Source organism: Convolutriloba macropyga, chromosome 3 (genome assembly GCF_964194025.1).
Source record: "Convolutriloba macropyga chromosome 3, txConMacr16.3, whole genome shotgun sequence".
NCBI lineage: Eukaryota > Metazoa > Xenacoelomorpha > Acoela > Convolutidae > Convolutriloba > Convolutriloba macropyga.
Genome location: NC_134470.1, coordinates 79,538,539 through 79,553,936, shown reverse-complemented (window position 1 = coordinate 79,553,936; position 15,398 = coordinate 79,538,539). Strand labels below are relative to the sequence as shown.

Genomic DNA, 15,398 nt, shown 5'->3' with positions numbered 1-15,398 from the left:
TCTGAGCTCAGCATAAAATTATGGTTCGAGGTAAAGTTCGCAGTAAAAAGTCGAGTTAAAGTCAAACAAAAAATTGTTTGACCTAAAGTATCACAAAATAGAACTGGTTTGAGCTAAAGTCCACTTGCCCACTGAAATCGAGACAAAGTTTTATCATAGTTTGATCCGAGGATATGGTCTTTTTCATAATTCAAGGCTTTAACCGGGTTCAATGTTTTAGAAAAAGAAAGCAACGTCGAGGTAAAGAAATCAATTCTAAAGAGACCGTCGTCCAAACTCACTGTTGGCACACCTGGAATTCAGCGAAGTGCGTCAAAACCTCAAACTTCTGACTCAAAGTAATCGCTGAGTGACTTTATCAAGCAATAAAAATTTTCAGAAGCTTTTCCGATGTCATATCAATAATTAACGATTAACTTACCCCTGTAATTGATTAGCTGATAGTTGCATGCTGAATAATATACAAATAATTTTATTATGTCTATGAAACTATCTTCTAAAATCGACTTTAGTAATGCAGAAATTTACCAATCAACAATACTTAGAAGAAATTAAACATGAATTGTCGGGCGAATTGCTCTCGAATGACGGTCGAACGGTTGGCTTTGTCGGTAGATAGCTACGGCTTAGAGATGTTAGATTTAGCTTTACGGAAGAAGTTCGGGGTTGGGATTGAGTGGGGGGGTTGGTTGAAGTAAAGGTCAAATTCTAACAACCGCACATCACTATAAATCTATGTTTCCTAAACTGCATGTATATAAATTGAACAGTAAATTGAACATCGCGCTTATTAGGTAGGCATACAGAACAGAAGAAAGTGACAGAATGTTGGATCTAAACTAAGCATTCAAACATAATCAGCATTTCACCTATATAGCTATGAAATCGATTTTAGTTGAGTAAAATATAGATTGCCAACAATTGAACTGAATTTATAGCGTAGCCGAGACAAATTTAATTGTTCAATGCTTTTTTTGAAAACCTAAAAGTTTTCTCAAAAGATCGCTTTAGTTTACTCTTGCAAATTCAATTTAACACGCCTTCAATTGAAGTTGAAATTAAACTTGAAATGAGTAAGCTTAAATGGCCATAAAAATTGATGCAATTAAATACTGATAACAATTTATAACAATTTACACGGTTTCAGTTGGTAACTTGTTTTTATTCAGCATAACAATTTACCGTACGCATATAAAAGCAGTTGAACAGCCACTTGGACAAGTGACCAGAGCTGTTCTTTTGAGCGACATGGGTGTCAGACAAAAAAACATGATCATGCAATATAACTACTCTTAGGGTGCTAGGAAAATTGTCCTCCAGGGTCTTTAACCGACAATGAAAAAATGAACAATTGAGGCAACAGTTTTATAATTATTCGACAAAAAAATCATTTATCAATAAATCAGTAGTTCAGTGCGCCATTAGACCTGGTGTGCTGTTGGGTGGCGCTCAACTTGGTCTATCCTTGGCCGCAACTCGTGGAAAGGGGGGTGGGTTCTTGATAGTTAATTAAAAATGTTCCGTATATTTGCCCGCTTGCGATATACCGTTTTCAATTGGCCAATCAGCCTGCTAGCGCATTTTCCTTAAATTGTCCGATAAATTTCTCATTTCTGTTTGTAGGTTAAACGCCCATTTGGTCAATTCGGTTACCACCTCAGTTAAAAGTTTCGCAGATACAAAAAAGATGTAAAATATCATATTTTTTTGCGGTGACGTGTAAAAAGCCGAAATTATACAGAAATTGTTGGGCGGTAAATTAAGATAAATTTTGCACCCGATTAAAATTTCCTTCTGAAATGATAAGTCTATCAAATTTTCAACCAATCATAACCGAGTATTTGAGAAATGAAATTTTTTAGTATTTTCTAGCAAAAAATTTAAAACGAATGAATTCTTAATTATCTTGGAATTAACGCGGGCCATGGTCATGCCTCAGCGGCTCATGGGACTTGATATGAAGTTATCGCAAACGAAGATGAGACCATTTAAAACAATTAAGTGCTTATGGTAATCAAGTAACAATTTAGGGTTATTAAGGGCAACTTTTTGCTTTCGGCTTTTTAAATGAAGTCAGGTTTCGGCGCTTTCTAACGTTGGCTCTTTCTAACGTCGGCTTTTTTACGCGTAATCATTCTTCGCAATTAATGCTTCGCATTGTTCTAAGCAGTTTCTGTTTTACTAAAAATTGAAAGTTGAATTTAAGCAATCAAATCGTGAAACGGAATTGTTTCTTGGTTACTTGCCTTTCGAAAATGTTTTGAGAGATTCTTTTAGAATGGCAAAACTAGACTTGAAAGTTTGTGTTTCTTCGTTAATTGCTTGTTTAAAGAAACTCCTTTTACTCGATCGAAACAGAACCGACAAGCGTCACATAGAATTGCACACGAACAACCGATTAGGTCTCTTGTCTATTGTTGATTGATTTTGTGGGGATAATTTTTAAGTGGCTTAAAATGATGACATCAGAGCTCGTTTCAGACATTAAAACGGATTTGAATTGAACAGCTGAAACCAATATCAGCGCATTTTTATTTAATTTCGGTAGTAAACTGTCACTGCCGCCATTTAAGTTCAATTAACTGCCTAAATTTCGAAATGAGATATGAATTTTCAAAAGCTAAAAAGACACAATTTTCTACTGAAAAATCGGTCTAACAAAAAGGTTACAAAAGAAAAGCTCATGACTCGCAATTGCCTCAAATTTGGTTTAATAAGAAAGAGAAGTAATTTCTCCAATGAAAACTTTAATTTCTCCAATAAATATTAGTTAATGCTTTATACCTAGCATTTTTTTAATATTGATTCGTTATTATGCGCGCTACCGCTTCTTGATTATCTCAAAATTGGTTGGACAAAAACAAAAAAGATCAATCAACATCTTTTTGGGGCTACAAAGAGAGATATAATATATTGGTCATACGAAAGCTGGTACAATAATTAAGCTTTATTTCATTGGCAATCGTCCTTAACTATTTACAGTTTCGGCGCCTCTCGTTGACGATTATCGTCATCATTAACATTATCTGTTGTGACTGTGGCTGTTGTCGGTCGCAGTCTGCTTGACAAGTTCTGTTCATCATCGGAAGAGTCTTTTTCTAATTGGATTTTGAACTCATTTGACTCAAACATGTGCGCGTTACACATTAAGCAGTTGCCATCTAAAACAGGTACTTAAGAGTATTTAAAACGCTCGCGTGAAGTTTAAAGTGCCAAAAAATCTGCAGTGCCAGAAGTTAAGAAGGTCATGAATTTTCAGCAGTTTCAAACCTTTTCCCCAAAGTAGCATGTTTTAAGTAGCATTACTTAAAAGACTCACGTGCACATTCTACAAAGCCGAAAGTTTGCAGTGCCAGAAGTTGTTACTTAGCCAGAAGTTGAATTTCGTTGACTTTCGTCATTTTAAAACGTGCGCGTTTCGTGTTTTAAGCATGGTTAGGTCACTCTGCAGACGTCACTTCGAAATTCTGACTTAATATCTCGAACCGCTACCCGGTTTTCGATAAACGCCAGAAGTTCTCAGTGACTTCAAGCAGAGCTAAGTGACTTAAAACTCAAACATTCACCTAAATTTGGTATAATACTAGATCTCTGAAATGTAAGATTCGAGAATGTCAGATTTTTCCTATATAGTGCCAGATTTTAAAGCCTGGATGCGTGTTTTAATAGAAGTTACGTTACTATGCTGGACTCACTTCAAAATTCTGGCTTACATCTCGAACCTGTAAAGACGTAAATTGTAGGAATTGCTGGAACTTAGTTACTGCATGTTTTAATTAGATATCAAAGCAGAAGAAAATTGAAATCATCATATTATGAGATTCTTTTTGATTAAATGAAAACAGGTGTCTTGCTGTGAGAACATTTAAAACCCAAGCACACTCCAGAGTTATGAATACCCAGTTTGAGGTCTCAGACCAAAAGTCTAATCAGAACAGAATAAAAGCACCTGTCGCCTCCTGCGTTTATAATTAAATGGTCTACAAACGGATAAACACACGAAAGTTTGAACATTGGCAACTTTGAAGACACAAAAGTCGGGTCCCAGAAAAGCTCGAGAAAATAGTAAAAGATGCAGAAGAAATAGATTATAATTAATGTCTTTACAACTTTACAAAGTCGCTTACAAAGTTGGGCTGCACATCTTGTGCAATAGACAGTTTTGCATTCCAGATTAAGACAGTCTGTGAATTGTTTACCCAGCTCATCTGGCTTACCAACTGTGCTACACATCTGGCACGATATCGTCTCATAACTATAACCTGAACATAAGCGATTGCTGAATTGGCCGACGGGGGGGGGGGGGGGGGGGGTTAGCCAACAACCAAAAAGTGATACGCCGACAACCCGGCCGTGCAACAATTATTGTGGTTAGAAGAACTAATTATGTTTTGGCCGATAAGATTTTCCAATTCAACCAATCAGAAATCTAGTATTGGCTAAATCTTTCGCTTTTCCTTGTCCACTAAACACCTCGTCTGCCACTGTTCCCTTAATATAGTTGTTTTTAACTGCTTAGGGTGCCAAAAATCTAAGCTACTACTATTCGATCTATGAAATTCGTAGCTACTAGTACTATGCTATATGCTTATAAGTCCTCCGACACTGAAGCTTGCAAACGAGTGCAAAGAATTGATTTTTAGCTTTAAGAGTACAAAACGGTGAGATTATTTTCCTGATTGTGTTGAATTGCGACAAACCTGGAGCGGGATCTGAGAGGTTTTTTGCTAGGATAAAGAGCCGAATCTCCTCTTTAAATTCCTCCCGTTTACTCCCATGTCAGAGGGGCGGGGGGGGGGGGTGGGGTAAAAGCGAATGAGCATTTTGGGAGGGGCGAAATTGGGTTAAAAGTGGGTTTTTTGGAATTAGAAACCCATGGCAACCAAACTCTTGAAATGTTTATCCACCTTTTCAATCCATTTCAGCGAATAAAACTTTGGTTTTTCGCTAATTTTTCTCAAATTTGTTCTCATGGAAGTCCCGCTCTTACTTGTTTTTGCTCTGCGTGGGGGCCGATTTTCTAATAGTTTTTGCCCTCATTGTTCTAAAATACCTTCCTTCTTTTTATGCACTAACGAGATTTCATTGGAAACTGACTCTAACGATCATAACTGACCTCTCTCAAATTTCTAAACTCTACTACTAATGCCGTGAAAACTTTTGACATTTTAAAATAATTGTTTTTAGCTTCAGTTTTGCATAATGTTTACATCTATTAAATACTAATGAAAGTAATTGCGACAATTCCAAATAGCGCCAGCACAATCAAACAGCTCTGATGGCTTTGTTTTTAAGAAGTGTTGCCCAATGCTCATAGTTGAGGCTTCAAAGCTAGACATTTTTGCTAAGCGCCTTGATAGTTTTTTCCAGTTGGATTCAATTGTTCTAGAAATCCAAGATTACTTTGGTCAGAAAATATGTAATGATGTCTCATATTTTAAACCAATTTGATTAAAAAAAATTACGCAAATTTATCTGTTGGCTTGTTGAAACAAGATTTAATAATATATTGTTCTCAGATACTGTAAATACAATTTTTGTATCTAGATGTATCTGAAAGGACACCAATAAGTCATTAAGCCTGTCAAGTGGTGCCTAAGAGCAAATTGTTTCTTTATGGGTTATACGATTCTCTTTACCTCCAACACCCATCCCCCGAACTAAATCAAAAGTTAAAAACTGAACTGAAAAAAACACAATTCATCTTTGATTTTAATACAGCAACAAAAAAAACACCAAAAGAGCGAAATCTTACTCAAAAGCCTTTATGAGGCCCTCATTGTCACAATTATAATTATCTTTCAGATCATGAAGTAAATGCGGCAGTTGTTTGGATTTACACTGAACAATTTTTAAGACAATGCTGACATCCCATTTCACTAAAACATTAAACAGTTTGCGTAAGCGCCACTTAAGAATTTTGCTTTCTTGCTTAGTGCCTTTTGACCTATTTTCAATTGTTTTGATTCTTTTTGAATCATTAGTAATAACTTCTATTTCATCTTTGGAAATGACATCATTTTACTCTGTGTTATGTTGTTCATTTCTTATAATTTTACTCAGACACTTCATCAGTTCATAAACATGCAGTTCACGTATGGATAGTAAACGATGCTTTTGTCTGATGTTGTTAATTGAATTGAACTTTTTAACACCAAAGAGTATTCTCCACACCAGTATTTGTATTTTTTCAAGCGCCAAGAGATCTGTTTTATTGGCAGAGCCATAAATCAGAACTCCATATTGGAAAACAGGTTGTATGTAGATCTTGTATAAATGCAGCATTCGTTTTTGACTTACGAACTGTCTGAAAAATTGTAGCGGTTGAATATTGCCAAAAATTTTTTTTGAACGAACTTAATATGTTCTTTTGTTGTGTTATTGTAGTACTAAACCTGAACCACTGGGTTTTGAAGGCTAGCAGTTGTTTGGTGAGCGTGATCAGCCATTCTGGTTAGTGTATTTGAAATGTAATGGGTAAAGGTGAGTATTTCTATAGATACATCTACATACTTTCTCAACGAAACAAATCTGTCTATTAGGATGCAGGATCTTTTCAACAATTGCCCCCCCTTTGGTACCTAGTGGAGAATTGCGCCCCTTCCTTCTGTGCTATAATTTACCACAATATTATTTGGCTAAATACCAGTTTAGATTGCAAAATACCAGTTTAAGGGCAATTACGGACTGCTGTTAACGGCCATGCGTCTCAGCGCTGTAGGATGTTATCCGGAAATCACGGGTCGGTTATCGCGGCGAAACCGCGACGCGCGCTAAGCCAGTCGGAAATATTTTTTGCTTTATATTTCAATCCGGCTAATTGCCATAGCATGATGTATTCTTTTTGGTTTAACACTGTTACTCATGCTTGGAAAGTTATTCGGCTTTTCTAATTGGTTGATAAATCGCTCGCGGAAATTCTTCCCAAGAATAGCTTCCCCTTTTGCAAAAGGGGGGGGGCAATTGTTGAAAGAATCCAGGATGCCTAAGAGAATAGATTAACACATCTCTTTGAACGGTCGTTAAAAAGTGAGTTCAAAGCTGATCAAGATCAGTTTCGATATCAAGCGACCGCAAAATTTTTCTTTATTATGCAGATGGTTAAAACAGATCATATAACGCACTATTTTTGATAAAAGGAATCCTCTTTGATTGGTTGACTCCAGTCGCATATATTTTAGTTTCACGTCAGTTTCACCTTCACCTTTACCTAAAAAATCTTAAGAAGACATAAATGTTGCCAGAATTTTACTTTGAAATACCTTGAACTTATTTTAAACTACTGTGGTAATTTGACCTTACTTTTTTCTACTTTTACCGCTAAGGTAAAATATAGAGCGTTTTGATGGCAAAAGTTACTGTATTTGTAAGTTAAAGTGACATTGCCCTTAACTTTTAAGGTATTCTTAATGTATTTTTCAGGTCACTTGGGGAGCTTTTCAAATAAATTTCATATATTTTTGAGTGAGTCAGAGTCAACAGTTGAAATAAAGTACAAACGGACTTTAATATACAACAGCCTTGTAAGAAATTTTTTGGGTCTGATTGATAATTTGCTCAATGGATCATGATTTCAAAAAATTACTTCGAATGCTTTCAAATAAATCATTCACAATTTTACTATCAATTAAATGCCAATTATTAACTGCTAACAAGTGCCTGACCTGTTCTTGGTTAAGTCGTCCATTAATTGTAATGCATGATTAGGAACATTCATAGTTTTCTTCAACGCAACCCTAGTAATGAGCGGGTTAAAATCTTCCAAGATGATTCAAAACTCGCAAGATTATTGCAGGAATCTTACAAGATATTAATCAAAGCAAAAAAAAATCTGGGTACAAATGTTTTAGATAACATCTTTTAAGCAAATTAATGTTTATTAAACAAATTACAAAACCAATTTCAATGAAAAAATTTTTTGCCATAATTGAACTGACTATTACCAGAATTTTTGATCAGCAGAACTGCATCTAATTGATTTTTTTCGTAAACTTCTTTTGAATGTGAAATATTGCAACAATCTTCCAAATTTCTTGCAAGATTTTGAATTCAAATGCAGTTTTCCGACAAGTAACTATAGAAATCTTGAGCCATCCAATTTATTCTTTTTAAAGTTCAATTTATATTATAAACGGTGATAACAAACACTTTCAATCTTCTCTCTTTTTTTAATCAAACGACTTATTTATAGAGAAACCAACCGTTGGAATTGTTCGTTACTGATTTCTTGCCTAGTGCTCTGCTCAATTCTCCTATAGCTATTTTATGTGATTCCGCCACTGCCGGTCCCAAGCACGGAATGAAAAAAGAGGAGGGTGAAAAAAATCATATTGGAAAAAAATCAAAGTCTTTTTTTAATTGAATTGAGATGATTTTCCGACATAGTATTACTTTCTTGTCCTTAGCGTTCAATTTCAGCTCGACCAGTCAATCCCTGCAGCCAGGTATTAAAAAATGTGGATTTAAAATCTTGAAAGCATCTTGCAAATTGGATTCAAAACTTGCAAGAATCTTCAAGAAGCATGCATTCTCTTGCAAGATAGCTTGCAATATTCTTGCAAGTTTTCGAATTTTTTAATCTCTAGGGAAGATGAAGCGTCTTAAAATTTATTGGGAAAATTGAGATATTTTTAGAAGATTTTCGACGGGTGAAATAAATAAGCGCTTGCCAGTGATGCACTTTAGGATCCTAGCCAGCAGTGGGGTGGTCTCCAGACAGTAAGCCCAACATGACAGCTTCCTCCTCTTCCCACCCGATCCCTTCACACTTCTTCCTTCGAATGGGATAATTGACCTGCTCCTTTTGATTAGAATTTGGTTGATCAGCCAGAGTGTGCGCTTTTGGCGTCTATCGGGGTGGAAAGAGTGACAAATGGCTGATCGGAGTCGTAGAAAGTAGGGTGTCACTAGTACTGAGAGGATAACTGGAAAAAGTGGAATTATATTATGACCATAATAGTCATCTTATTTTTTTATCTGTATGCGGCCCACGTTTAGTTGTGCGACCCTAGACCGCTCTGATCAGACACGCCGGTAGCGTGGTAGGACCCAAATTACAGGGTCTGCGAAACGTCTGAGTAGCAAGACGGTCTGGACGATACTCGCTCTACGTTTTTTTACGTTTTTTTATGTGATCCGAAAAATAAATGTTGTTTTCTTTTTTTTCTCACGTACTGCTATCTGCTCTTCTAATTAGTCGCTCAAACTCAAAAATTTTGAAGCTGAATTTTGCGCCGATTTTGAGAAACGATTCAAGCGTCTCTTAAATACAACACCTACCTACTACTTCCATCGTAAACATGAAAGCGTATTGACTGTAGTCGGGTTTTGACAATTGTGGGTAGCAAGCGTTAGTAGAGACGTATTCCTCCAATCTGCTTTTGGGCAACAGGACATCAATCATCTGCTGGTAGAGCTCCTTCACAAATCCAGAACCCACAAGTTCTACACTGTAGAATGTCTAAAACAAGCGCCCGTATTTAATTGCCCACCCAGGTCGAGTTTTTTATTTGTCCTCTTTCATGACGCAGACCATTTTTGAACCAGGGGGAGTGTTGGGCGTTCAAAAAGTACATGGTCGAGGATTCTTTTTTAACAATCGACATATACGCACCAAGTACTTACGGTCGAGCCCTATAGTTTTATATTTCTTAATGACTATATACCAAATAATCATAGCTCTGTCGAGCAATTTAGAGTGATTCAGAAAAAAATGCACAAGATTTTGGCCTGAAAGACAAGCTAAAGCGACGCCACATTTTAATTTTACGACCAGAAAGAAATGATATATTTTCTGAATTATGAAGGTGCTGCCAGCAACCATAGTTTATAAAAAAAAAATTAAAATGCTAGCCGACAGATTGCCGAAATAGCTGTGCAATAGACTTACTTAATGTAGAATACAGTGTTGAGTTGACAGTGTTTATATATAATACCATATATAAAACTTAATAAATTTAATAAATTACAAGTGATTCAAATTGGTTAATTTAATTCGGCCTTTATGCTTTATTATTTAAACGATTCATTAAACAGGAGTCTTTTCGACGTTGAAATTTTTGCGGATAATCGAGCCAAATAGGATGTAGCCAGGATTGGGCAATTTAATGTAGCCGAATTCTGTTAGGGCCAAAACAGCCAAAGTCATTTCAGATCTGCTTACGCGGTTTAATGTCTGCCAACTTAAGACCAAAATCTTTAAATTACAGTCCAAAAACAGCAACTGGCCCAAATCCATTACTCCAAACAGGAACAGGTTCTGTAAATCTAGTGTCACCCGTTCTTTTTGTTTCGCCATCAAAAAATGAACCCAAATATACAATTTTATGAAAAGCAAACGAAAAGCAAATCCCCGCTATGGCAAACCTCAGATAACAAAACTCCAGCTTGATGCACCATCTTACATGTTTTCCCATACTGTACACATAGAAAACAAGTTGAAGACGCTACGGAAAAGAAACAAAAGATCAGATAAAAATAAAAAATATAGAGGTGGAATTGAATTTATCCTTGCTTAAGGGCAAACAAAATTTTATTTAGGGTTTCTGTATTTCAACAAACAACGATGCATACAAATTTTTGCAAAAACTAAACCATGAACAATTTTTTCTCGAGAAAAAGAAATAAAGAAGCCAAGATATAAAGGAATCTCAGCAATTTGCGGAAAGTTTTAACGAGCGTTTCTCTTCAGTTTTTATCGAAGATAATTCCGACATTTTGTGCCTGAAGCAGCTCAAACAGAGATTTTTCTAGACGATATCACATTCAACGCAAAAGATGTGCTAGAATAAATATCACAAATTAAATTTGGTGCCATGTCTTATGATCAAATAACACCATCACTCCTTAAAACCTCAGCGCCTTACGTTATAAATGGTATCTTATATATGTTTAGCTGCATTATTAACGCTTGCCAATTTTTCAAAGTCTGGAAAAACATACCCGTGCGTCCTCATCACAAAAATGGCAGCAAAACAGAAATTAAAAAATACAGAACAATGGGAATGCTCTGAGTAAATTCTATAATTTTTGAAAGAATAGTTTACAAACAAATTAAGAAGACAGTTGAAAGCAAGTTTTGCACTGCGCAACATGGTTTTCGGCAAAAACATTCAACATTAACCTAATAGTCACTATATTGTGATAACTTATAACAAGTGTTAGATGATAGTTCATCCCGATAACAGTTTACTTGGATATTGCTAAAGTTTTTGATACGGTTAATTTTAATATTGTTCTTCAAAAGCTCGCTCGTTTTGCGTTTGATGATAAGTTTTTGAAGTTTTTTGCTTAATATCTGGTTAATCGACAGCAATGAGTAAAAAATGCAGACCGTTAATCGACTTTCTTAAAAATCTCAAGCGGGGGTCCCAAGGATCAATATTTGCTGTGTTTTTGTTCTCCGTGTACATAAATGACCTACCTGATCAATTTATTAATAAAACATTCCTTTATGCTGATGATACAAAAAAATAGGAAAGTTTTCAGAACGTGAAGATCTTCTATTTGATATAAACAAAGCCATGAGTGGTCTGAATAAATCAAATAAACTAAATAATAACTTTGATAAATTCAGCATTCTCGAGTTCTCATACAAAAATGCATATGATTCGTCCACAGAGTTATTTGCAAAAGGCATTGCCATCAAAAACGAAAAACAAATTGAAGACCTCGGATTAATTTTTACGTCCAGCAGGACTTGGAATTGTCACCTCGTAATGGCGATAGAGAAAGGATTTAAAAATCTGAATCATATAAGAAGAGTTATACCCCGCACCACAAAAAAACTGTCAAATGCACATTGGCAACATTATATATATATATATATATATAATCTGCGGTTTTTATGCGTGAAATGTTTGGAATCCAGGACCACAGTATCTTCAACGCATGGAAAGACAGCAAAGACCATGTTTAAAATGGATAACTTGCCGTTCACTTTTGGGCGACAAAGAATGCGTTGAGGGCTTAATTCGAAATCCCCTATTGCCAATCAGTTATTTCCTAGTTCCTAACGAGCTAATTATTCCATACAATTTTTAGTTGGCCTAACTACTTTGAATGCCTCAGACCACTGGTCAATAACTTCTGGTTTTCCAAAAACCAGATAAAGTGAAAATTTTTTTATTGAAGCCAGAAAAACATTTTGGAAACGTTCTGAAGATAAATACTTTAATAGAGTAGCCCGATTCAATAATTCAATAATTCAGTTTTTCGTACTAATCACCACACAAAAACCCTTGTCAGTTTCGAAGTGAAGTGAAGAGTTTTTTGGAAAGGGAGGCAGTGAAAAGATTCAAATATAAATGTTACCCTTCAGGGTGGGAAAATTTCGAGACATTTTAATTATTGAAACTTGATTTTTCCCCTAACTTGGGGACTACCAAGCTGGTTGTAACCATGTTTGGTTGAATTCAATATTATTGTTATTTTTACTATTATTTTAAGAGGAAGAAAACATCAAAAATAAAGCACAAAAAACCTGACAATTAGACTTATTTTAAACAATTTCCTAAAACAGAAACAATTTTAACTAATTGCCATCTAACAATTAGCTCCAAATACAGGAACAGGTTCACTAACAAAGTATGAAAATTTATCTGCATGAGATGCCAAAAACGTGCAGCGAAATGACAACCAGAACTATAACAAAGCTGTTTAAAGCCAAATCACAAGGAAAATAAAGTTTCAGTCCTTAGAGATTTTTCGAAATTCGCTTCCATTTTGTTTTGACTCAAAATAATTCAAGTCTGATGTACTTTTTTATCAACCATATATACTATTTTATTTTGAATTTTGATGATCTGCAGTTCTATGCTTTTCAGTATGTAATTATTTTTTGATTTTCAGCCTTACCTTTGTTCTCAAAACCCATGAGTGGGTCAAAATTTAAAGTGCACTACTGGAATGCCTGTTTTGTGTTTTCACAATTTTCAAGACAGAGAAATTATCATAAGGACCAGGTTCCTTTGCAAATTAAATGGACCGTTTAAAGCTACTTCTTTTATTCCACTATACGCATTTTAATACACGTGAAAAGGGGCCATTTCGATGCAGAGGTATGCCCAAATCGTCACGGGCAGATATGCCCGATGCGTGTATCTCGTGTTCGTTTTTACTATGTTAATACATTGAAAGTGGAACAATATTGCGGAAAACAGCTACTTTAGCAGAAACCTGCAAAATGGAAATTAATATCGTATCCCGTGTTCGCAAAAGTGTCCTAATTTTAGCCGCGAAATACAAGTACGAACTTAATAACCTATTTTTTTGCGCGAGTTGTATCACGCATCTGCTCTGTTTATGTATCGATTTTTCGCACGCAATGTAGCTCAGTTTTGCATATAATCCGCAACTTAATTACTACTTATTTAGTTAAGCCTAACTTATTACTATTAGTAGTACTTTATTACTACTTTATTACTACTTATAAAACTTTATTACTACCTGTTACTCTATATTAGTACTATTTATTACTACTTATTAAACTCGGCCAGTCCCACATTGATATACAAAGCCTTTGATGTGCGCGGGATTCTTCTGGAAAAAAATCAGTTTTTGTGGTTGCATGTATTTAAAGCACTTTAAAGCTTTGAAAACTTTAATTAAATCTTTAATAAAGTGCTTATTGCATGCTCAAAATGCGCGCAAATAATAGATATCTAAATTGAGCGGAAACGTGCTACAAGACTTTTTACCTACTTTTCGCACCGAATGTTCTTTTATTTCGCAAAATTGGCGGAAACTCTTTCGCGAAATGTAAGATACAAAGGATGTCTCCTAATTTCGTTCATTGTATGTATCTAATTTTCGAGCCAAATTTACTAAGGCGGAAATTTTGGGGTATACCTCTGCATCGTAATGGCCTCACAATGTGGGGTATGAGCACAAAGAGACGTTTATACTTTTTAGCATACTTTTTCACCGTAGATTGTGGTAAACTACTTAACCATAATAAATCATACTGCGAAAAAGCAAAAACATTGATATGATACTTTACCTTGACTTTTTCTCGAAATTCCACAAATCGTTTTAATGATATTTAAAATATAATTGTAGGGGAACAGGCTCTCAATTATATAAGCAAATGTTAGTATTTGGTTAAAATATGCTTATTATCTGCCCTCAAGTCGAAAAAGATTATCTATTGAAAATCTGCCGCTAAAAATTTTTGCTGAATCTGTCAAAGATTAATTATTGTAAAAAGTATTATTGATTTTATTGCAACAAAAAAGGCAACTTTTTTGTTTGGCTTTATCAGGCACAACATATTAGCCTAGATTATTTCCTGTAAAAAGAGTCTTTTTATATTCTAGGTTTCAAGAATTGTTGTATCTCATGATATTGGTAATAAAAAACTTTGATTCATTGTAAATCTTACTAAATCTACATTTCGCAGTATCTGACTGGAATTTTTTTAAAGTCGACGATATGGATCTGTAATTTGCACTAGCCCGAGTTGCTGATCATACAAAATTTTTAGTAATCATGCTAGGTCATATATGATTCTTACTTAGTAACAATACTAAGTCAGTATAAGTTTTGTATGATTGCGTAATTATTGCACTAAATTCGCCCATTTACTTCATCTCATGTGCCCTTTTTTACCCTCACCAGCGAACTTTATGATTTCTTAGTAGTCATACAGGGATCATATATGATTCCTTAGTAGTCATACAGGGATCATATATGATTCCTTAGTAGTCATACAGGGATCATATATGGTTCCTTAGTAGTCATACAGGGATTATATATGATTCCTTAGTAGTCATACAGGGATCATATATGATTCCTTAGTAGTCATACAGGGATCATATATGATTCCTTAGTAGTCATACAGGGATTATATATGATTCCTTAGTAGTCATAAAAAGTTAAATGACTTGTCTGTTGTTTGACATGATAAATTCAATAGACTTAATTTTGTAATAAACTGGTATCAAGAAATATGTAGTAAAATACATCTCCGAGTTGCTATGTATTTATGTACTATGATGCTACTATTTACCCTCGGATTTCAAGTGTTTTTTTACATTTCTTTTTAGTACAATATCAAAGATTGTACTAGGAAATACGTTATTATTTGTATGTTTGATATCATATATGATCCCTGTATGATGAGACATGGAGTCTTATGTTAGCCGATAGCAGGCAGGTCCCGGTCATTAACAACGTCATCTCAGAAACCCCAACTCGAAAACTATCAGACAGTGACCTGGTCTCCATGCGTACCAAGTTACAGGATGAAAATGGACGTGAGGCTTCTTCGTTGTTGCTTCAAGGGCAGAGTAGTCATTCAAATCTCCACTATAGTTGGCGGACAGCTGGATGAAAATGAAGGGTCAATCCTGAGGTCATGATTGGTCAGTTTCAGTACCTAATTTGCTTCTTCCTTCCAA

General features: G+C 35.2%; 3 protein-coding genes across 4 annotated transcripts in view; 1 reads left to right on the top strand and 2 right to left on the bottom strand.

Moving 5' to 3' along the window:
- LOC142336498 (myosin-IIIb-like) overlaps positions 1-489 on the top strand; it is a 76,664-nt gene extending 76,175 nt beyond the window's left edge. For both annotated transcript variants that reach the window (XM_075385385.1, XM_075385384.1), the window contains exon 29: positions 221-489. In XM_075385385.1, the coding sequence (XP_075241500.1) occupies positions 221-342 (122 nt within the window). In that variant the 3' untranslated portion in view covers positions 343-489. The remainder of the gene's footprint in view (positions 1-220) is intronic.
- The window catches only part of LOC142336504 (protein SSUH2 homolog), a 611,495-nt gene that overhangs the window by 535,817 nt on the left and 60,280 nt on the right, over positions 1-15,398 (bottom strand). The gene's annotated exons all lie outside the window — the stretch shown is intronic.
- Positions 8,608-15,398, bottom strand: part of LOC142336752 (DC-STAMP domain-containing protein 2-like) — a 44,160-nt gene continuing 37,369 nt past the window's right edge. Inside the window, exons 5-6 of the mRNA XM_075385661.1 lie at positions 9,280-9,460; positions 8,608-8,924 (exon numbers count right to left, since the gene is read on the bottom strand). Coding sequence (XP_075241776.1) covers positions 8,608-8,924; positions 9,280-9,460 — 498 coding nt within the window. The remainder of the gene's footprint in view (positions 8,925-9,279; positions 9,461-15,398) is intronic.